We start from the raw sequence: 22,858 nt of genomic DNA on the forward strand, positions 1-22,858 counted from the left end.
TTGAGGCAGTGGGGCCCAGGCCCAACAGCGTATTGAAGCAGCAGGGCCCAGGCCAAGAGTGAGGAATGAGGTGAGGTAAGGCCAATTTAAGTGCCAGGCCAGATTGAGTAGGTCAGGGTATCAGGCCGGAGGAGAGGGATAGGCTGTCATTCAGCTCACTGCTCTCTGAGGTGTACTCGTCCCTGCACTGAACTGCGGCTGGGGCCTGCAACTAACAGGCTCCTGGACCGGCTGCAGTGACGACTGTCTTCACAGCTGTGGATTCACTTTCATGAATTTCAGTTCTGAATGTTATTTGCTTACTTCGTTGTTTGTATGATTTCTTTTCTCTGCATGTTGGGAGTTTAATGAGTTTCTTTCTTTTGTGGCTGCGTGTAAGGAAATGAATCTCAAGGTTGTACATAGTATACATACTTCGATAATAAATGTACTTTGAACCTTAAAAGAAAAGAATGGCTGTAAAAGTTTCTATCTTATCATTGACACAACTGTATCATCTTATAATTATTAAATATAGTTAGATTAATGGAACATCTCTATCAGCAGTAACAAAATAGTTTGTGGTTTAAGACAGTTGCAAGAAAGATGAACAATTAATGCTGCCTACCTCTTTTTCAACCACAATGCTGTTTCTGACATCAGGCGATGACTCAGACATCTGACATGCCTCCAATCTACTCCAAAGCCCCTGCCCTTGAGCTTATAACACCTCACTGTGAACAATAGAAGTGATCCTTACTTATTCTGCAGAGAAACCCCAACCTTTGATCTGGCTCCACAGTAGAGCGGTCAGGATCCTGAAACTCGCTGAGGACTTATTTTGTGACTGCATGCCTTCCTCTACCCTAATGCAAGTTTTAATAACATCCATTCTTGGTTGCATACCATGAATCTTTGCAATGCCAAGTTGTCAAGAAAGTGTAAGAGATGTAGACCTGCCTTCAATACTTTAAAAAAAAGTGAAGGAGATGGTCATGGACCCCACTGAACTTCTGATCCATTTTCTTGTGTTATGCTGTCATGGACTTGTTTTTAGCTTGACATTTACCATAACGAACTATACCACCGATACAAACACACTAGTTACTGTTTGTCCAATATATTCAACAAATCCATAGATAACATAATTGAAATTACTTTCAACCATTGCTTTGGTAACACCAACCAATCATAGTTTTACTAATGTCATGATACTAATTTAGTTGTCCTGAAGCAGAAAACTTATTAGAACGATGGCTATTGTCTGTACTTCAAAATTATATCATAACCTTGAAATTGCTCTCCATGGATTCTCTGTACAGTATTCATGTTACAGAACACAGAACATTACAGCACAGTACAGACCCTTCAGCCAGCTGTTGTGCCGACCTTTTAACCTGTTCTAAGATCAATCTAACTTATCCTCCTACGTAGCCCTCCATTTTTATGTCAGAACCTTTAATCAATTTTGGTTCCTACTGCGATTATCATAGCACTCCTATTGCTTGCCTATCAAGCAAGCAGCTACCTGGCTGGTTAGTGGGATATGCAGTCCTAGTTAAGCATGATTGTGGAAATTGCAGCAAAGTAAGAGTTAAGAGCATGAGACCTAACAGAGCACAGGCACTTTGTACAGGCTTTCTCTGAAGGCAACAAGTCAAGATGATAAGATAACTGAGACAGTACCCAGGCTGAATATGGCCCTTGAAAGCCGACCTCTTACACAGCCTTTCTGTTCAAGCCTGGGAACCCAGATCACTAAGCAAACCAAGACAGATGAAGACGCAAATAAAGGATTCTAGCACTTACTATTGCACAATTATATTATTAATTCTAGTATTATTGGCCTGTAATATGTGGATTTAATTAGTTACTAACACCTAAAATATGTATTATGATTGGTACTTAAGAATTGCACAAAATTTCTATTGGATAAATATTTGTAAATAACTAATACATTTCTGTTTAAAAATTGTATTCTTTTGTTCAAACTTCAGAGCAGTGTGGTAACAGGGGAAGTACTGTTCTCCTTGTGCACAAGTAAATACAGTGTGATTGAGGAACCTGTGCAAGTTGTCAGTGTCCAGTTCATCAGCAACAACAGATGACCTATAATCCCAAGGAATTGAAGTGGCACCTTTAAAGTCAAACTGGTTGTTATCTTCCAAAATGTGATTGATTCTGAAATAGTTCCTACAGACTTAAAGGAAAGAAATGTAACCTGGCTATTTAGGAATGGTGGGAGAGAGGAACGAGAACTACAGACTAGTAAGTCATGACTCTATAGTAAACTGAATAGCCTGTTATTATGGCAGGGCTCTGTTGGCCAGCAGGAACTAGTCTACAAATTAGTGGATTCAATTACCCAAGGACAGGGGAAGCAGACAAACCAATTGTCTTTTTTTCCCCCCATTTTGTGGATTCTGAACTGATTCTTCCTCTGGGATAAACCAATCAGAGCAACTGAATGTGACACAAGGAGCATCAGGTAACCTGCTAAACTGGAGACCACTCTCAGACAAGTATCTATTTTTTTGTAAAATGCCAGACCTGCTAAAGAGGCAATCTGTAATCTCATTATAATCTATCTGGGTCACCTAGTTTAACTGGTTTGGATCAGTCAGAGTTGAAAGACACATGCACCAGGTTGGAGGTGGGGCAGAACCATGAAACAATGTTGGTTATTGCCCTGGACTAGAACCAGAAAGGTGACTCAGGCAGGTGAGGTGACCTTGAGCCAATGGGATGGAGATCCTCCAGTTCAACAGATGAGGAACACTCTAGGAGTCAGGAGCTCCAAATACATAGCAGCGACAACCCTCCAGCAACCAGAGACCAACCTTTGCAGATAAGGAGGACACATTGGACACATGGAGATCGGGACTATAAGGAACGCCTGGCCAGTGTACTCATTTCCTGGGTAATACCTTCTATCTTCATTGACTGCTATTGGAGGGTCAGGGATTCTAGTGGTCGTGTACGCAAGTAGTCAGTTTGTGAACCCATGCGCTTTTTAGTTGTGACAATAAAAATTATTTGGTGGTAAATACAGATTTTTTGTGCCTCACTGATTATTACTACAAGGGGTGATTTGTGTAACAGAATATTGGCGTCCCTGCTGGGGACTCAAGGATAAATCTCTTTGTTCAGCGGGAAACTCGAGTTGGTCCACGTGGTGAGGTACGGAGAGATCTGGAGCTGGGTAGTTAGTGGGAACTAACCCAGGATGAGGAATTCAGGAAATTCTGTAAATCCGAAGGACTTGGGATGTTTTGATTGAAGGAGATACCTCCAGAAATACATGTTGGGGAACCAGCCACAATATGAGGAGTTTGTTGGTCACCCTGGCTGTGAATGGAAAACTGCTGGAGATGCCCCTTGTAAATTTGCCCAAGGGAAGTAATCAGGCTGGAAGTTTAAACTATTACAAACACCAGTGGCAGTTTGCTGCCACACATACAGAATGCAGGAGGAACTCAGCAGGCCAAAGAGTACAGTCAACCTTCTGGGCTGAGACCCTTCATCAGAACTGGAGAAAAAAGATGAGGAGTCAGTGTAAGAAGGTGGGGGGGAGGGGTGAAGTGAAGAGCTGGGAAGTTGATTGGTGAAAGAGTTACAGGGCTGGAGAAGGGGAAATCTGATAGGAGAGGACAGAAGGCCATGGAAGAAAGGGAAAGGGAAGGAGCACCAGAGGGAGGAGATGGGCGGGTAAAAGATAAAGTGAGAGAGGGAATGAGGAATGGTGAAGGGGGTGCATTACTGGAAGTTTGAGGAAACGATGCTCATGCCATCAGGTTGGAGACTACCCAGATAGAATATGAGGTGTCGTTCCTCCAACCAGAGTGTGGCCTCATTGCGGCAGTAGAGGAGGCCATGTTGGAATGGGAATGGGAAGTGGAATTAAAATGGGTTGCCACTGGGATATCCTGCTTTTTCTGGCAGATGCAGTCTCCCAATCTACATCGGGTCTTACTGATATACAGGAGGCCACACCATGAGCACCAGATACAGTAGATGACCCAAATAGACTCATAGGTGAAGTGTCGCCTCAACCGGAAAGACTATTTGGGGCCCTGAATTGTAGGGAGGGAAGAGGTGCACGGACAGGTGTAGCACTTGTTCTGCTTGCAAGGATACGTGCCAGGAGGGAGATTGGTGGAGAGGGACAAATGGACAAAGGAGTTGTGTAGGAAGCGATCCCTGCGGAAAGCAGAAAGTGCGGAGAAGGGGGAGGGAGGGAAGGATGAGTTTGGTGGTGGGATCCCATTGGCAATGACATAAGTTCTGGAGAATTATGTGCTGGATGCAGAGGCTAGTGTTGTGGTAGGCGAGGACAAGAGGAAGCCTATCCCTGGTGAGGTGGTGAGAGGATGGGGCAAAGGCAGATGTTGACAAAATGGAAGCGATGCAGTTGATGGCAGTGTTGATAGTGGAGGAAGAGAACCCCTTTTCTTTGAAGAAGGAGTACATCTTCTCCAACCTGATGGCATGAATGTCGATTTCTCGAACTTCTGGTAATTGCCTCTACACCTTTTCCGCCATTCCCAATTCCTATTTCCCTCTCTCACTTTATCTCCTTATCTGTCCATCACCTCCCTCTGGTGCTCCTCCCCCTGTTCTTGCTTCCATGGCCTTCTGTCCTCTCCTATCAGATTCCCCCTCCTCCAGCACTTTATCTCTTTCACCAGTCGACTTCCTATCTGTTCACTCCTTCTCTCCTTCCTCCCCTTCCCAGTTTCACCCATCACTTTGTGTTTCTTCCTCCCCTCCCCCCACCTTCTAACTCTGACTCCTCATCTTTTATTTCTTTAGTCTTGATGAAGGGTCTCAGCCCTAAATGTCAACTGTACTCCTTTCCAAAGATGTTACCTGGCCTGCTGAGTTCCACCAACACATTTTGTGAATTGCTTGGATTTCCAGCATCTGCAGATTTTCTCTTGTTTGTGATTGTAGCAGTTGGCTGTTTAATTGAAGATATGATAGGATTCAGCGGCCTCAATGACTACAGACCAGTGGCATTGACCTCCCACATCATGAAGACCCTGGAGAGACTTGTTCTGGAGCTGCTCCGGCCTATGGTCAGGCCACACTTAGATCCCCTCCAGTTCGCCTACCAGCCCCGACTAGGAGTTGAGGATGCCATCGTCTTCCTGCTGAACTGTGTCTACGTCTTCCTGCTGAACTGTGTCTACACCCACCTGGACAAGCCAGCGAGCACTGTGAGCGTCATGTTTTTTGACTTCTCCAGTGCGTTCAACACCATCCTCCCTGCTCTGCTGGGGGAGAAGCTGACAGCGATGCAGGAAGATGCTTCCCTGGTGTCATGGATTCTTGATTACCTGACTGGCAGACCACAGTACGTGTGCTTGCAACACTGTGTGTCCGACAGAGTGATCAGCAGCACTGGGGCCCCACAGGGGACTATCTTCTCTCCTTTTCTCTTCACCATTTACACCTCGGACTTCAACTACTGCACAGAGTCTTGTCATCTTCAGAAGTTTTCTGATGACTCTGTCATAGTTGGATGCATCAGCAAGGGAGATGAGGCTTAGTACAGGGCTACGGTAGGAAACTTTGTCACATGGTGTGAGCAGAATTATCTGCAGCTTAATGTGAAAAAAACTAAGGAGCTGGTGGTAGACCTGAGGAGAGCTAAGGTACCGGTGACCCCTGTTTCCAGCCAGGGGGTCAGTGTGAACATGATGGAGGATTACAAATACCTGGGGATACGAATTGACAATAAACTGGACTGGTCAAAGAACACTGAGGCTGTCTACAAGAAGGGCCAGAGCCGTCTCTATTTCCTGAGGAGACTGAGGTCCTTTAACATCTGCCGGACGATGCTGAGGATGTTCTACGAGTCTGTGGTGGCCAGAGCTATTATGTTTGCTGTTGTGTGCTGGGGCAGCAGGCTGAGGGTAGCAGACACCAACAGAATCAACAAACTCATTCGTAAGGCTAGTGATGTTGTGGGGATGGAACTGGACTCTCTCACAGTGGTGTCTGAAAAGAGGATGCTGTCCAAGTTGCATGCCATCTTGGTCAATGTCTCCCATCCACTGCATAATGCACTGGTTGGGCACAGGAGTACATTCAGCCAGAGACTCATTCCACCGAGATGCAGCACAGAGCGTCATAGGAAGTCATTCCTGCCTGTGGCCATCAAACTTTACAACCCCTCCCTTGGAGGGTCAGACACCCTGAGCCAATAGGCTGGCCCTGGACTTATTTCATAATTTACTGGCATAACTTACATATTCCTATGTAACTATTTATGGTTCTTTTACTATTTATTATTTATGAAGCAACTGTAACGAAAACCAATTTCCCCTGGGATTAATAAAGTATGACTATGACTATTAGGACAGAGTGGTAAAGCAGAATGGCACAGATGAGAAACGGAAAACGAATGTCGGCATAAAGCAGAAGCTGGGGCTTGGTGAGATAGGTTACAACAGGAAATCGTAGAATAACAGCAAAAAGCAGAAGCCGAGGGAGAGAGGTTAGAAAACGAACAGAAAAAGAGAACATAAGGAGGTTAGAAAGAGAACATAAAAGGCTCCAAAAGAAGGTAGAAACCTTCAGAGAAATAGTTACTGATTTACAGGGTTGGAGAGATATGGACTTGATTCATATAAACCAATTTCAGTTGAAGTGCGAGAAATTACTTAAAGAAAAAGTGGAAGCAGCTGAACGATGAAGAAAGAAAAAATGGAAACAAGTGGAAGCAGCTGAACGATGAAGTGGAAGGATTAAGGAAACAGTGTGGTGATTTAAAGACGGCTTTGAATGTGATTCGGAAATCAGCACAGGAAAGAAAGAGTAACACTCTCGATCATGCGGTGTTTAAAAGCAGATACAAAATCTACAGGACCAATTTGCTGCACAGTGAGAAACAGTGTGTGCTTTTGATCTGAACGAGGAGAGGAAGGTATTGATAGCCATGATATATCAGATGAAGCTACTAGGTACGGTCACGAAGCACCATTTCCCGAGGAACTCTCACCGACACACTCCCAACAGGAGCCGGTACTATTGTCTGCATGAATGGCGCCCCTAGTTACTATCAGAGATGGGACGGGGGGAGTCGGGGAGGAAATCAAAATCAGAACACCATACTGTACAGGGGTAGCAGCATGTGCAGGTAATTTTTTTATCTAACTGAAATGACGGTGCCCTGAATGGCACCTACAACAAAACAATTATTTACTCACCTTCTTCAGAGACAACTAAACAGGGAGTGATTTTAAGCCAGCCAAAAATAGAAGGAAAAGAGGAATATTGGAATAAGTGGGAGCAGGTTATGCCTCAGGGGTAGCAATGGCCAACACCCTAGGTATAGTAGAATTTTTTAAAAACAGATACAGCCCCTCCAGCAAAAAGCACTGGATATTACTGGAAAACATTATCAAGATCAGGTACAAACTGATCAGATTGGTCGAGATGCATCCTTGGTAACTCTGGATGCAGTTAAATTTCTGAAGCCCCTTCAAGACACAACAAATCTGATTATTGACTTCATGTCTAATGAAAGGCATAAAACTGAGATCTGTGGTACATATGCTAGTTGGTTGCTTACCATGACTGGCACCGATTTATTACAACTTCATGCACATGAAGTACCAAATTGGGTATCAGATGAGCAGCTAAAAGAATGGATTGGAGAAAGGGCACCATTGTGTCATTTTAGAAGCCTTACAAAAATCAACAGGGTACTGGGTACCTGTGATAAAGGTAAAGGAAGGTTTTATGTCAGAGCGGTATTCCACATTCCCTGACATGAAAATAATTCAACCTACCCTTTAAAAAGGGTTCACACCATTGGTAAATACCATGAGAAATCATGGATATCCTTAAGTAACCCACCAACACATGCTATTGTTATGAATGGTACTGGGAAAGGGATAGATTTAATAAGATGCCATCAAGGGGGAGGACCATTGGTCTTGTCCAGAAGAAATGACAAAGCAGAAGCTTACAAATTGTGGTTTCAGTACTTATGAAAATTGTTCATTGTCTATTTTGCTTGTGAATAATCAATCTTACAATATGTATTGTTGGGACAGACATATTATATAGTAACAGCAGTCGCAGGTTATACCAAGGGATGGAAACATGCCCTTTGGAAAGTCACAATGTCGCCATAGGGAATGTGATGTTAGATCTGGCCTTCGGAGGACCAACTTTGCCTCAGACAGCAGGAGACACAGTAATGACGGAGAATTTCAAGATCCAACACACTGATACAGATGAATATCTGTGAGACAACATTGTTACAGAGTTGCCACCAATTCCTCACTTAACTGCAGACTGGACATGTGTTGTGGAAGAGGCAAGGGAGATAATCCATCAATGGACTAACCACATTAAAGAAATTAAAACACCAGCTGTTATTATGAAATATTGAGTGACCCAGGCTTTTGGAGTAAGCTTTGGAACTGGGGAACAAATGTTCAATTACATCCGTGGGTGAGAATAGTATCACATGCTGCTGTAATACTAATTTTATATAACCTGATACTTGTAATGCTTAATGTACACCAACTGAAAAGGTGGAAGCCTGAAACAATGAAAAAAATAGAGGATGATATTTTTATGAAACAGCAGAGACGACTGTCAGTATAAAGTACGTGAATTTGGTGAGTAAATGTTAGTTTTATTTATAGAATGTAAGGGTTCCATGGCAGTCCTACAGGCAGTCAACTGAATGAGAGGAGGATAATGATCCTAGGATAAATATCCTTGGATCAAGAGGAGGGAGATGTTGGCCAGAAGGAACTGCAGTCTACAAATTGGTGGATTTGATGAATCAAGGGCAGGAGAAGCAAACAAAGTAATTGCCTTTGTTTCCTTCCATTTTGTGGATTCTGAACTGATTCTTGCTCTGGGATAAACCAATCAGAGCAACTGAATGTGGACACAAGGAGCAGCAGGTAATGACCTGCTAAACCAGAGACCATTCTCAGATGAGTAGCTATATATTATGTAAAATACCAGACCTACCAAAGAAGCAATCTGTAATCTTGTTAGACTCTGTCTGGGCTGCCTTGTTTAACCGGTTTAAACCAGTCAGAGCTGGAACACACAAGGCTGGGGTGGGGGGGCGGTGGCAGTGAGGGAGGTAGGGCAGGGGCAGAATCATGAGACAATGTTGGACTAGAAACAGTAAGAAGGTGTCCCAGGTAGGTGAGGTGACCTTGAGCCAATGGGAAGGAGATCCACCAGTTCAACTGATGAGGAACACTCTAAGGGTCAGGAGCTCTGAATGCAAAGAGCCGATAACTCTCCAGCAACCAAAGACCAACCATCATGGATAAGGAGGACTGCATGGACACATGGAGATCGGGACCATGAGGAACGCCTGGTCAACATAGACTCCTTTCCTGGGTAATATCTTTTCTCTTCATTGACTGTTATTAGGGGGTCAAGGATTCCAGTGGGGTGCACACAGGTAGTTAGTGTGTGAACTCAGGTGCATTTTATTTGAGACAATAAAAGTTACTTGGTCTGTGCATCAGATTATTATTACAAGAGGTGATTCTTGTAACAACTCTTTGAAGGTAAAAGTACGATCAGGCAGCGTTAATGTAAATCACGAAAAGGTAAATAATTTTCAACAATCAGTTAACAAATAATCTGAGGTTGCATTTAATGGAATAGCTTAGACTTTCAGAAAGCCTTCCAAAGGATATCACTCAAGAGATTATTTAACAAAATGAAAGTACATTAGATTAGTATTAATGAACTAGCACAGTCTGAAGATTGGTCAGTATAACTGAAGTCCCAGTTGGTCACAATCTATATCAATAACTTCAATGATTCTTTTTAGTGTAATGCATGCAGATTTACTGACAAAAATCAATGTGGATCTGAAGGATCTTGACAGGCTATGTGAATGGGTGACTAGATAACAGAATCAGAATCAGGTTTATTATCACCAGCATGTGTCACAAAATTTGTTAACTTAGCAGCAGCAGTTCAATACAATACATAATACAGAAGAAAAATAAATAAATAAAAGTATATGTATATTGAATAGATTAAAAATTGTGCAAAAACCAAAATAATATATATTTAAAAAGTGAGGTAGTGTTCACAGGTTCAATGTCCATTTAGGAATTGGATGACAGAGGGGAAGAAGCTATTCCTGAATCGCTGAGTGTGTACCTTCAGGCTTCTGTGTCTCCTACCTGATGGTAACAGTGAGAATAGGGCATGCCCAGGGTGCTGGGGGTCCTTAATAATGGACGCTGCCTTTCTGAGACACCGTTCCTTGAAGATATCCTGGGTACTTTGTGAGCTCGTACCAAGGACGTAGCCCACTAAATTTATGACTCTCTGCAGCTTCTTTCGGTCCTGTGCAGTAGCGCCCCATTCCACCCCGCCCCCACCCCATCCATACCAGACAGGATGTAGCCTGTCAGAATACTCTCCACTGTACATCTATAGAAGCTTTTGGGTGTTTTTGTTGACATACCAAATCTCTTCAAACTCCTAACGAAGTATAGTCACTGTCTTGCCTTCTTTATCACTGCATTGATATTTTGGGAACAGGTTATATCCTCAGAGATCTTGACACCCAGGAAATTGGAGCTGCTCACTCTCTCCACTTCTGATTCCTTATTGAGGATTAGTGTGTGTTCCTTCATCTTACCCTTCCTGAAGTCCACAATCAGCTCTTTCGTCTTACTGACATTGAGTGCAAGGTTATTGCTGCAATACGATTCCACTAGTTGGTATATCTCACTCCTGTACGCCCTCTTGTCTCCATCTGAGATTCTACCAGCAATGGTTGTATCATTAGCAAGTTTACAGATGGTATTTGAGTTATGCCTAGCCACACAGTCATGGGTATACAGACAGTAGAGCAGTGGGCTAAGTACACAGTCCTGAGGTGCCCCAATGTTGATCGTCAGTGAGGAGGACATATTATCGCCAATCCGCATAGATTGTGGTCTCCCGGTTAGGAAGTTGAGGATCCAATTGCAGAGGGAGGTACAGAGGTCCAGGTTCTGTAACTTATCAATCAGAATTGTGGGAACTATGGTGTTAAAAGCCAAGCTATAGTCGATGAACAGCATCCTGACATAGGTGTTTGTATTGTCCAGATCGTCTAAGGCCCTGTGAAGAGCCATTGAGATTGTGCCTGCCGTTGACCAATTGTGGTGATAGTCAAATTGCAGTGGGTCCAGGTCCTTGCTGAGGCAGGAGTTCAGTCTAGTCATGACCAACCTCTTAAAGCATTTCATCACTGTCGATGTGAGTGCTATACAGATGGAACACAATGCAGAAAAATGTGAAAGAATTTGCTTTGGTAAAACAAATGAAGGAAATTAGTACTCTTAAAATCAATTTAGACAGCCCTCAGGTTTGATTATTATTTCATTTCACTGCATTTATGGGAAATAAATTTAATATGGAGTAGCCATCACACATGAGACACCGCAGGGTCTTGACAGGGTAGAGTCTTTTCTATTTAGTAGGATTTCACTATAACACATTTAGCTAAGGAAGCACAATTATATTTCATTGCTGAAAGGATAACGGTAGTAAGGTTTGGTTCCCTAATGAAAACCTTTATCAGAGACAATATACTGTATATTTTTATATAATAAAATATGCATTGACAGAAGTAACTTTGCAGATACCATTTACTAAACAAATATTGCTACCACTATGTTTTAGTTGAATTGCCAGGTGCACTGGAAGGAAAAAAATATTAAAATAATATTACTGGGAAAAGAATGACCAGTGAAGTCATTGGGCCCATTAGAGAAAACAGGGGCAATCTGTACACGAGGACAGAAGATATAGGTGAGATCCTGAATCAATATTTTTCAACTGTATTCACAAAGGAAATAGTTGGAGAATTCGGTGAAGGGATAGGTGAGAACATAGTGCAGATTTTCATAAATAGACAAGATGTTCTTAATGCCTTTGCAGACTTAAAGATGGATGACCTTGAAAACATTTTGAAGGACACCTTCAAAAGGCAATGACTCAAAAAAGCGGCATCCATCTTTAAAGACCTCCATCACCCTGGACATAACCTCTTCTCATTGCTACCATGAAAGAGAAGGTACAAGAGCCTGAAGATGCAAATTCAACATTTCAGGAACAGCATCTTCCCCTTCACCATCAGACTTCTGAATGGACAATGAACCCATGATTACTACCTCAGTATTTTCCCTCTTTTTCTGCACTACTTATTTAATTTAATTATATATATATACTTACTGTAATTTATAGCTTTCATTATTATGTATTGCAAAGTACCGCTGCCGCAAAACAACAAATTTCACAACTTATGCGAATGATATTAAACCTGATTCTGATTGTGATAAATCCCTAGAACCATCTCGCGTCTTTTCCTCTGACCACCTAGCGTTCTGCTGATAGAGCTCAGAGTAGAACACCTCTTTCACAAATTGACTATACAAATGCTATTGTGTAGTAATCAGAACTAATTGGGGTACTTTAATCACAGTTATAAGGATGTTGATATTTGTTTGCTTACCCTACCACTGGAGGATTTTACACAGGCATCATTACTAATATCACCCGCCCCCCCCCCCCACTCCTGTGTTTTGATGCACCCACTCTATGTGGTCCATGTCAAAAAAGGATTGAGGAGGGCAATAGTCATTACTGCCTGATAGACCATGAAACTTGTTTAGGGTTAAAGGTCCTGATCTTCAAACATTGTCTTCCTCAGATAGCCAGACGCTGTGTTGACACACCAGAAGCAACGCAGCATTATCAGCAAATTTCATCATTAATGTGTGCTTTTGTTGAGAGCTGTCTCTCAAGATAAAGTGTGCATTTTCCACACTTTCCAGGATTTGTTGCAAATCTTTACTGTTGGAGGACAGAGCTGTACTTTGGGGTAGGTTGGTACAGCATCAAGATTTTTCAGATATTAAAGAGATTTCTCAGGCTTAGTAAACAAGACTTGAATATCCAAGCAGAGCGTGCACACTGTGACTCAAGCAACACACGCAAAATGCTGGTGGAACACAGCAGGCCAGGCAGCATCTATAGGAAGAAATACAGTCAACTCAAAGTTGGAGCACTGGCAATCAAGGATCAATGTCTTTTTATTCCATGGATTTACTCTGCTCCAATGGGAAGTTAGCTGAAGGTTAGGTTCAATAGCAATGCCATGAGAACGACTACAAAATACTGGGCCAATGACAAAACTTGCTGACCAAGAACCTGCACTGAGATTACATCTGCTATAATGCATTGCTTAAATTCACAGCTTGAAATGCCATCGAGAAGCAGATGCTACATGGAGGTAAATAGATGTAAGCATTCAATCGGAGAAGAAAATTCCACAAGGAAGCAGTCTTTATCATAAGAACACAAAGATGAAGACATCATACTGCAATATAATGTCGCTGAATATTATGAAATAGTCTGTTCTACCCAAAGGAAAAATACAATAACGATAGAGCAAGTACAACAATGTTTCAGCAGAATGGGACAAAGCACAAGAGACTACAAATGTTGGAAACTAGAGCAGAGTCCTGCTGGAGGGTCTTCACCCAAAAATGTTGACCATCCCTCAGGTGCTGCCTGATCTGCTGATTTCAATCAGATCAGGAGGGATGCTCTGTTAGATGCAATTTTGCAGACTGGGCCTATAGGCTCTTGAGTTTAAAATAATGGGAGACAATCTTGTTAAAAAGTATATTCAGGGGTTGTCAGATGACATACAGGGATAATGTTTTCCTTGGGTCTGTTGTCTACAACCAGGAGTCACTGTCACAAAATATAGGCCCCGCCATTCAGGACTGAGAGGGAAAAAAAAACCCTTCACTAGGGTAGTGAATCATTTCAATCCTCTGAGCCTGTGGCGGCTCAGTCAAAAGTCTATTCAAAACCAAAGATCAATAGATTTTTGGACATTAAGAGAATCGATGGATTAGTGCAGCGAGGAGGCACTTAAGTAAAAGGTTAGCCGTAATGTTACTGAATAGAGGAGCCAGAATGAGGAGCCAAATAACTTCTATTTCTAATTAAATGATTTAAATTCATGAGACCTAATCCATAAATAATTACTGTTAGATCTTTGACTGCATACCTAGATGTCATGGATGTAGATAACAAACATTTTCAAAACCATTTCATTCAAAATGATCTGTTGCAGTGATTAGAGTAGCTGTTGTGAATTAACAGACATACTGATCACTGTAGGGAAAATATTGTTTTGCCAGGTTAAAGGAAGACTAAAATTTATCCAAGTCTACACAACCACAATAACATTGTGAATTTTGGATCAGATTGGCAAGCCTGAGAGAGCCACACTAATTTTTCAGAGCACTAGTGTGAAATTCAGAACAAGATTTAGAACTGCATTTCTAAAGAAATTCTGACTAACTGCTGGGTCTTTTACCATGTTTCTCTGTCGGTTGTTGTTGTCACACTTGCTAAATTGTTTCCACAATTTTCAGGTTTTATTTGCAATAGCAAATGTTTAATAACATAGCGCCTGGGATACATGGTCACTGTCACCTATCACATATTTTGTTCTGGGAAGCTCGTTTGAATGAAGTGGGATAATTCAAACGACTGCTGCCAGTGTAACTCCGAGGGAAGAGTGCCCATGCTACAGCACATAATTAAAGACTGGCACTGCAGTGTTAACTGCAATTCTACTTTCTCAGAAACGTGTGAAAGAGCACAAGGTACTGCATCACAGAACATTTCCAAAAGTGACGAGGCCTATATTTATATCTCAATTATTTTTGCTGAAACATTACATAAAGTACAATTGTGCCTTGAAGTAGTTCATGCAGTGTAAATACCGAAACATGAAAGGCATTATGCAAATCCAAGCCCGTCTTTCTCTGAATGTTAACAATTACCATGATAAGAAGATTTTACTTTTTTTTTGCAACTGCTCTCTGATTTAGAATCGTTAATTGAACACTTCCAAAAAGGTGCGGCTTTCAGCGTCGTCATTTTCAGGCAAAGCTGAATCTCGGTGTGACATTTGGCCATATGGAAAACAGGATCACCAAATCCACACGGCAAATAAGTTACAACTAGAGAGCTCACTACTCACCAAATCGGAGAATCAAATAAAACAAAAGGAATGCTCCAATCTTCACAAATGTCAGTCGGGGCTGCTCCATCGCACTCCGAACTCAGGCGGCTGTCTGACCCGCACTCAGCTGCAAAGGAAGTTTCAGAAACAACTGGCAAAGTCTGTTAACCACGAGTATGAGCGGTAGTTCCATGTAAACATTTTAAAACCACCGAGGACCCGCAGTACTGAAATTCACCGAGGAACTCATTAGTTCCTCCAAATATGTTGTGCCCAAGAAATCAGGTACTAAATAAATAAGGGGACCATCCTTGAGGTGTGAATTGTGTGGTCACACTTGTCCTCCTTAAAACTTAAGCGCTTCTGAAGGCGGGGGAGGTCACTATCACGGTGATCACGGTGGCCGTGGTTCTAATGGGCAGATGTCAAAGGATCTAGATATTTGATAACATAGGGTTGGCTGTCTGGTTTGATAGGTTTACGGCGGGGAGTGTAAGTCAGTACTAATGTGAGCAATCACCTCCGGTGGGAGATTGAGTAACGTGTGTGGTGGGGGGAGGGAGGGTAATGCTTGTGTGAGTGTGTGTGTAAGAGGCGTGAGAGTGCACAAACGGTGTACGTGAGATGGAGGGATGTACAGTTTGCTGGAGAAGAGGAAGTGAACAGTGAATGATCGGAGGGGCGGAGTGAACACTGCGCTTGTGTCGGGGAAGGAACAGGCGTTTTGAGGCGATGGAAACAGAAATACAGACGATTCCCCCCCCCCCCCCCTGCAGCCCATGTGCAGTACTGTGCGAAAGTCTTAGGCGCATATAGCCTGGGAGGCGGAAGATTTTTGCACAATACTGTATTTGTCAACATGGAACGGTGAGCAAGTTTGTAAACCTGGCGGGAGCAAAGGAGGTTGGGAATGGCGGGGGTGGAGCGCCGTGGGAAGGGTGTGGACAGGTAGCAGAGAAGAAATGCCGGGGGCGCTGGGTAGAGCCAGTGCAGACAATGTCAACAATTGGTTATTGATCATTACAGAATGTCTCTCTAGTGCTTCTGCTCCTTCTCCCTCACTCCCTTCCCCTTTTCCCAAACAGGATTCCCCTCTCCCTGCCCCCTTCCGACTCACAGTCTATAATAGAGACCCAACTCAGAATCAGTCTTATCATCACCCTCAGCAGTACAGTGCAATACATAAAATTACTACAGTACTGTACAAAGGTCTTCCGGCATCCTAGCGATAGGTGCACAGTACTGTCAAAAATAATGTTCAATTGGAAAGTACCTGTATTCATGTTACTAATGCAGAAAAGTAATAAATAAGTTTTGAACATGGAAAAAGGTCGCAGTCCTTGACAGGGACATGATCAGATAAAGCAAATCCCAAAACTAAAAGCGAGATGTTGGAAGGGTCTTAGGAGGGTGGTCTAGGAAGGGAAAAGCAGAACTTGGGGATTAGAGCTCTTACCCGACAGGAAGGAAGAATGTATTTGGGAATGAAAAATGTATAAAAAGCTACGAAGGAATACAAAACTCAGGAGGGACTTTGTTGGGCTGGAGGATGCAGAAGAGAGCTGAAAGGGCAATGTAGGTGGAAATGAAAGTCAAGGATCAAGAGAGTGATGAGCCAGAGAGAAGGCTGGATGCCTGGAATAGAGCAGTGTTCAAAGAGCTGTGTATGGAGGTCTCAGTATTGGAATGGGAGATTTCCAGAGATGCATTGAAGTTACGGGGGAGGAAATCAATTTCCTTAGATGTGAAATGGAAATGGAGGCAACAATTAGCTCTAAAACATTATTCAATCTACGTCTAATTTACATTCACACAATTATCAGGGACAGATACAAACTTGCAAGGGTTGTGGGAGAGGCTGAAATTAATGACTTCAGAACTTTGAAATTTAAACCGTCCGACAAATTACATCTTCAACAGCTTATCCAAACACAAGTACTGACTTCCATTTATTTCACCCAATCTACCGTCTCCAAAATTAGACTAATTTCTTTTTGCAGTTCTGACGAAAGATTTTTATTTCAGCCTGAAACATTAGCTCTTTTCATTCCATACTTTCTGTGTGATTTACAAGGCAATCTGACTTGTTGAGTACTTGCTGACACTCAGAGCAGCCTCATTCCCTCACATACCTGATTGTAACTCACTCCCTCATGCATCAGTTAACATCCCAGCCACCCCCAACTCCCCCACTGCCCGTTGTACATGAGCATTATTTACAGGAATCAATGAACCTACCCAGCCGTAAGTCCTTGATATGGGAGGATCCCAGAAACTCCCTGTGTCGGATGTGCAGGCAGACTCCACACGGAGAGAACCGGAGGTCAGAATCCAATCAGGATGCTGAAGTTATGAGTTAGTTGCACCGCATGAAGCACCACTCTGCTGTTACTGTCACCGCTGATGAGTGCTTGCAGTATTTTTATCTCAACATTTACCCATTTAAGGCAAAATAGATTATTGTTCTGTACAGTGTAGGACTAAAGTCTTTCTCTGTCCTCTACATTTAAAGTAGGCCAGTAATATGATTATCACAAGTTATGCAAGAGTTCTGATAAGGGATTTTTTAATGTAAATGATAATAAACCAGACTTCCCTAATCTGTAGTGAAATGTTTTTACACATGGTTGGAAGATTACAGCAAACATAATGGAACAGCTGACTCTGGAATCTCCTTCTGCAAGCTAAGCTATATGCAAAACTCATGACCATTTGGCTAACAATCCCAAAAATGATCAGTTCACCTTCTTCCTGACCACAGTAACTTGTGATTGAAATGTAACTTTATGATAAAAAACCTATTGCCACAAACAATGGAAACAGCAGCTGTACCTTTGCATTATGTTACTGTCCCAATCCCCACTCCTGGCTTGAGCAAACAGTACCTTGGTTCTCTTCCCCCATTCCTTTCTGGTACCTTTGCCTGTGTTTGATATGATTTTAATGGGGTACATTTTGAGTAAGGCAATGAAGACTTTAAAATGTATCTATCATCTACTTTCAGTGGTTGAAACCAAACTAAATGCCTGCCGGGCTCGTGTGCAGATAACTCCTGTTCATCAGTATTTCCTTTTGTTTGTAAGACAAAGCTCAGACGCAAGGAGGGTATTGAAGATATTAGCTCTGTGGATTATCAAAAAAAAAACTACAAAAGGTCAGGCACCTGACTCTCCTCGCCCTCACTGTCATGCAGCTGTTCTGCTGTCACAGTCAGTACATGCAAGAACAGCTTTTCTAGCACAATATGGGATGTTGCACTTTTTTGTCAAGCTCTGAATTGTGCCCAGAATTTATTTTTTAAAAACAACAGTCTAAGCTGTAGGTACAGTCAGCCACCTTTCCTGCAGGTGTTACTGCAGCTTCAGAAATTTGTGTGCTGGAAGTGCATCTTTCACTTCCTGTTGAGAGTATTTCAGAACTACAGGACGAAAGCCTTCCCCTGATTATCAGTGGCCCACCACAGTATTTTGAAATATGCATTGCACGCAAGTCACAGCCTCAGCGTGGTTTAGAAGGGCATCTCTGACAAGCTGCCGGACTCCTGGGAGGGAAAGAAAAAGACTTGATGAGGGGCTGTCTGTCACTGCATGTTTTGAGCTGGTTCACGACACAAAGGTGGTTCAAAGGTATTCCCTGACACAACAGCATCTAGTGTGTTGCATGACCTGCTTGATCATGGTCTGTTTCTCCTTTTCCTTCTAGTAAATCAGAAAGAGAGATTCCACAGGAAAACCCAGTGGTGATTAGGGTGAAGGGCCAGAACAACCAGAACAAATGATGAAAGAATGCAAAAGGTGAAAACCCAAATATCGGTAAAACAAGGAAGTGGGATTGAAAAATTGAATATGCTTCCTCCCTTGATTGCAATCTTTACATAGTTTAGCTGTCATTGCTTGGCAACCTTAGAAAATTATAAAGGCATGATTACAAAGGCCTACTAACTTAGTCCACCAGCATTACTTAATCATTTTCTGCCATTCACCTTACATACAGTGCTACTGTCACTTTATGTATATATAATCAATCTAAAGTATGTATATAAGCTTGATTGATGTATTTATTTGGGGTGTTTTTTATTATTGTGCTCTTTTTCTTATTTTTTTGTGCAGCATCAGATCTGGAGTGACAATTATTTCAGGCCAAGCAGCATCTGTAGGAAGAGGTGCAGTCGACGTTTCAGGCCGAGACCCTTCGTCAGGACGAAGGGTCTCGGCCTGAAACGTCGACTGCACCTCTTCCTACAGATGCTGCTTGGCCTGCTGCGTTCACCAGCAACTTTGATGTGTGTTGCTTGAATTTCCAGCATCTGCAGAATTCCTGTTTTTTGACAATTATTTCATTCTCCTTTGTACTTGAATACTGGAAATGACATTAAACAATCTTGAATCTTGACTTTATATCTGCATCGTATGTGTTAGAAAATTGTGTGCTGGAGAGTTTTGGCTAGTAATTAATCTTCACATTTGGTTCTCTTTTGTTTAAGGCAGGATTTTCCCATGTCGGCAGAAATTAAAGTCGGACAAGAGTTTGGTATAAACATGGATGGAAATACAGTGCGATGGATGTCGTGTCTACTTTCAATTCCCACCACTTGATCATGTTTCAATTCAGATAGGAGTTTATGGAGAGGCTTCCTGAATTTGAAATGCAAGAGAAGATTAATATCTCGGATTGGCTGCTTGTATGTAGTTTTGTTCGCCAAGCCAGGAGGTTGGGTCACAATCGTTTCATCACGAGTCAAGGTGACATCGTTAGTGCACAACTGAGTATTGTTTCTGCGGAGTGCTCGCGCTTATGTTGGTCTGACTCATTGCTCTGATTGGTTGGCTTTTGCACTGGCACCGCTGGGTTCCAGCCAACCAGATAGCTGGGTAATCTTAACTAGCCCGTATCCCTGGCTATTGGTCATTGTGAGCTTTGGTTTCTAAGGCGTCGGCAGCTCACCCCTTGGCCCCAATCCCACAGACGCATAGGTTTGTAAATTGTGTCCAGTTCAATACGCTTGTTAATGGAGTCTTCTGTTGAGAACCAAAGTTCTAAGAACTCTCTTGATTTCTTGTTTTGTGCTTCTGCCAGAATTTCTGAAGCTCCAGATGAACTTGTGTCCTTCTTCATCTTTATGTACTGAGATGAGTGAGAGAAGATTGGGATTTTTTACGGCTAGCTGATGTTCATGTAGTCTCGTGGATAGTTTTCTCCCCTTCTGTGCTACATAGTGTTTGGGGCAGTCTCCACATTTGTTTGGTATAGTATGTTTCTTTTCTCCATGTGAGATGGTGGATCTTGAGGTGAGCCTTCTGATGGTCATGTAGAAATGCTGCATAATAAAAGGCCTTCATCCACCAAGCCTGTGCTAACTATTAACCACCCATTTACCCTAATCCTACATGAATTCCAAATTTTTCTTCTCCACACATTTTCATCAACTCCGCCTCAGATTCTATCACTCAGCTATAACTAGGGCCAATTTGCCATGACCAGTAAATGTATCAGCAAGCATGGCTTTGATATGTGTGAGGAAACTGTGATGACTAGTGGAACCAAGTGAAGTCACATGGAGACCGTGTAAACTTCACACATACAGCACCTAAGGTCAGGATTGAACTTGGATAGTCATACTTTATTGATCCCGGGGAAATTGGTTTTCGTTACAGTTGCACCATAAATAATTAAATAGTAATAAAACCATAAATAGTTAAATAGTAATATGTAAATTATGCCAGGAAATAAGTCCAGGACCAGCCTATTGGCTCAGGGTGTCTGACCCTCCAAGGGAGGAGTTGTAAAGTTTGATGACCACAGGCAGGAATGACTTCCTATGACGCTCTGTGTTGCATCTCGGTGGAATGAGTCTCTGGCTGAATGTACTCCTGTGCCCAACCAGTACATTATGCAGTACATGGGAGACATTGACCAAGATGGCATGCAACTTGGACAGCATCCCCTTTTCAGACACCACTGTGAGAGAGTCCAGTTCCATCCCCACAACATCACTGACCTTACGAATGAGTTTGTTGATTCCGTTGGTGTCTGCTACCCTCAGCCTGCTGCCCCAGCACACAACAGCAAACATGATAGCACTGACCACCACAGACTCGTAGAACATCCTCAGCATCGTCCGGCAGATGTTAAAGGACCTCAGTCTCCTCAGCAAATAGAGATGGCTCTGACCCTTCTTGTAGACAGCCTCAGTGTTCTTTGACCAGTCCAGTTTATTATCAATTCATATCCCCAGGTATTTGTAATCCTCCACCATGTCCACACTGACCCCCTGGATCTCAAGCTCTGAGGTAGCGGCTTTACCACCAAATATCGGAAATCTGAAATGAAAACAATAAATGCTGGAAGAACACAGCAGATCAGGCAACATCTGTGGAACATAAAACTGAGCTAAAGTTTCAGACTGAAGCCCCTTTTCAGAACTGGGGAAGTCAGAAAACAAATTAATGTTAAGTTACAAAGAAAGTGGGGAAACGATGAGTGCGAAAATGTCTCCAGGGTGCTTTCTTTGATCCTTAACCACGGTTTCTCCTCTACCATGTCTGGCATGTTATCCCCTCTATCCACAGCCAAGTTAAAGATTGGAGTTCCCTGATACTTGCTTTCCACCCACCAGCCCCCGCATTTAGTGGATCATCCATCATAATTTCCACCACTTTCAACAAGGTTCCATAACCATACACATCTGAATTCGATAAGGAGAGGAGACTGCCTGGTCAACTTATCCTTCCTCACCAACCACTCCCTTTCTTGCAACACTTTCTTGTGCAACCACAGGAGATGAAGTACTTACCCTTGTACCTTTTTCCCTTCCCATTATCCAGAAACCCAAACAGTCTTTCCTGATGAAACAGCAACTCATTTGCACTTCTTCTCAATCTAGTACGTTGCATTCAATGCTTACTTTGGATTTTCGTCTCAATAATGGAAAAATCCAATACAGCTTGTGCAATTGATCAGAAAATTATCAGAATACAATCTGCAGAAGCATGACAGTAGTGTAGCAGTTACAATAATGCTATTATGGTAAGATGGTGCTGATAAGTAGTGACTTTGTGTGCAGCTCCAATGGGGAGAGGGAAGGAACATTGACTCAGACCATGGGAGGCCTGCGTTGGGCATTTTCATGACTTACAAGGTGCAGACTGGAAGTCTGTGTGGGGCGCCACTCCTCGCACAGACACTAGAGCAATGTGTGGTTAAGAGCCTTGCTCAAGGACACAAACACGCTGCCTCAGCTGAGGCTTGAATATTGACCTTCAGGTCATTAGACGAATGCCCTAACCACTTGGCCACGTGCCCAACACAAATAGGAATAATCAGATATTCCTGTTTAGGACTACTAAGCTGAAATCCACAGTCATAGCATGTACTTCATTTTAAGATGTTTAAAAAAATCTATCAATACTCAAAATCAGATTTGGGTTGTGAATGTAGCTTCTCTTTAAGGAAACCAAAGTGGGTACAGCACACTTGTCTACTGGTACGATTGAAATGCAGATGCCTTAGACCCTCACTCCCAACTATCCTACTGGCAAATGTACAGTCTCAGGAATGTAAAACTGAAGCCCTCAGAACAAGATTGCTGTACAAGAGGGATATTAGGGACTGCTGTGTACTTTGCTTCATGGAAACTTGGCTATTCCCCCACATTTTGATACAGCACTGCAACCCAATGGTTTCACCATTCTCTGCAAAATACAGGTCAGCTTAGAATTATAAGTGTAGAGGAAGTGGAGTATACTTCATGATTAACTCATTGTAGTGCACAGACATAGCAGTTCTGTCTCAATTCTGCTCATCTGACCTAGAACATCTAGCAGTCAA

General features: G+C 42.6%; 1 protein-coding gene and 1 long non-coding RNA gene across 3 annotated transcripts in view; one reads left to right on the forward strand and one right to left on the reverse strand.

Annotated features, from left to right (window-relative positions):
* Positions 1–15,788, reverse strand: part of LOC140199008 (immunoglobulin superfamily member 3-like) — a 57,200-nt gene extending 41,412 nt beyond the window's left edge. Inside the window, exon 1 of the mRNA XM_072260382.1 lies at positions 15,050–15,788. Within this exon, the coding sequence (XP_072116483.1) occupies positions 15,050–15,119 (70 nt within the window). The 5' untranslated portion in view covers positions 15,120–15,788. The remainder of the gene's footprint in view (positions 1–15,049) is intronic.
* Positions 15,650–20,750, forward strand: LOC140199010 (uncharacterized). 2 transcript variants are annotated; one of them, XR_011886311.1, is made up of 3 exons: positions 15,650–15,898; positions 18,734–18,825; positions 19,515–20,750. It is a non-coding gene; the product is annotated as an uncharacterized lncRNA (long non-coding RNA). The 2 variants fall into 2 exon arrangements; XR_011886310.1 differs by having other exon boundaries at positions 19,519–20,750.
* Positions 20,751–22,858: the final 2,108 nt, after the last annotated feature.

Source organism: Mobula birostris, chromosome 6 (genome assembly GCF_030028105.1).
Source record: "Mobula birostris isolate sMobBir1 chromosome 6, sMobBir1.hap1, whole genome shotgun sequence".
Lineage (NCBI taxonomy): Eukaryota > Metazoa > Chordata > Chondrichthyes > Myliobatiformes > Myliobatidae > Mobula > Mobula birostris.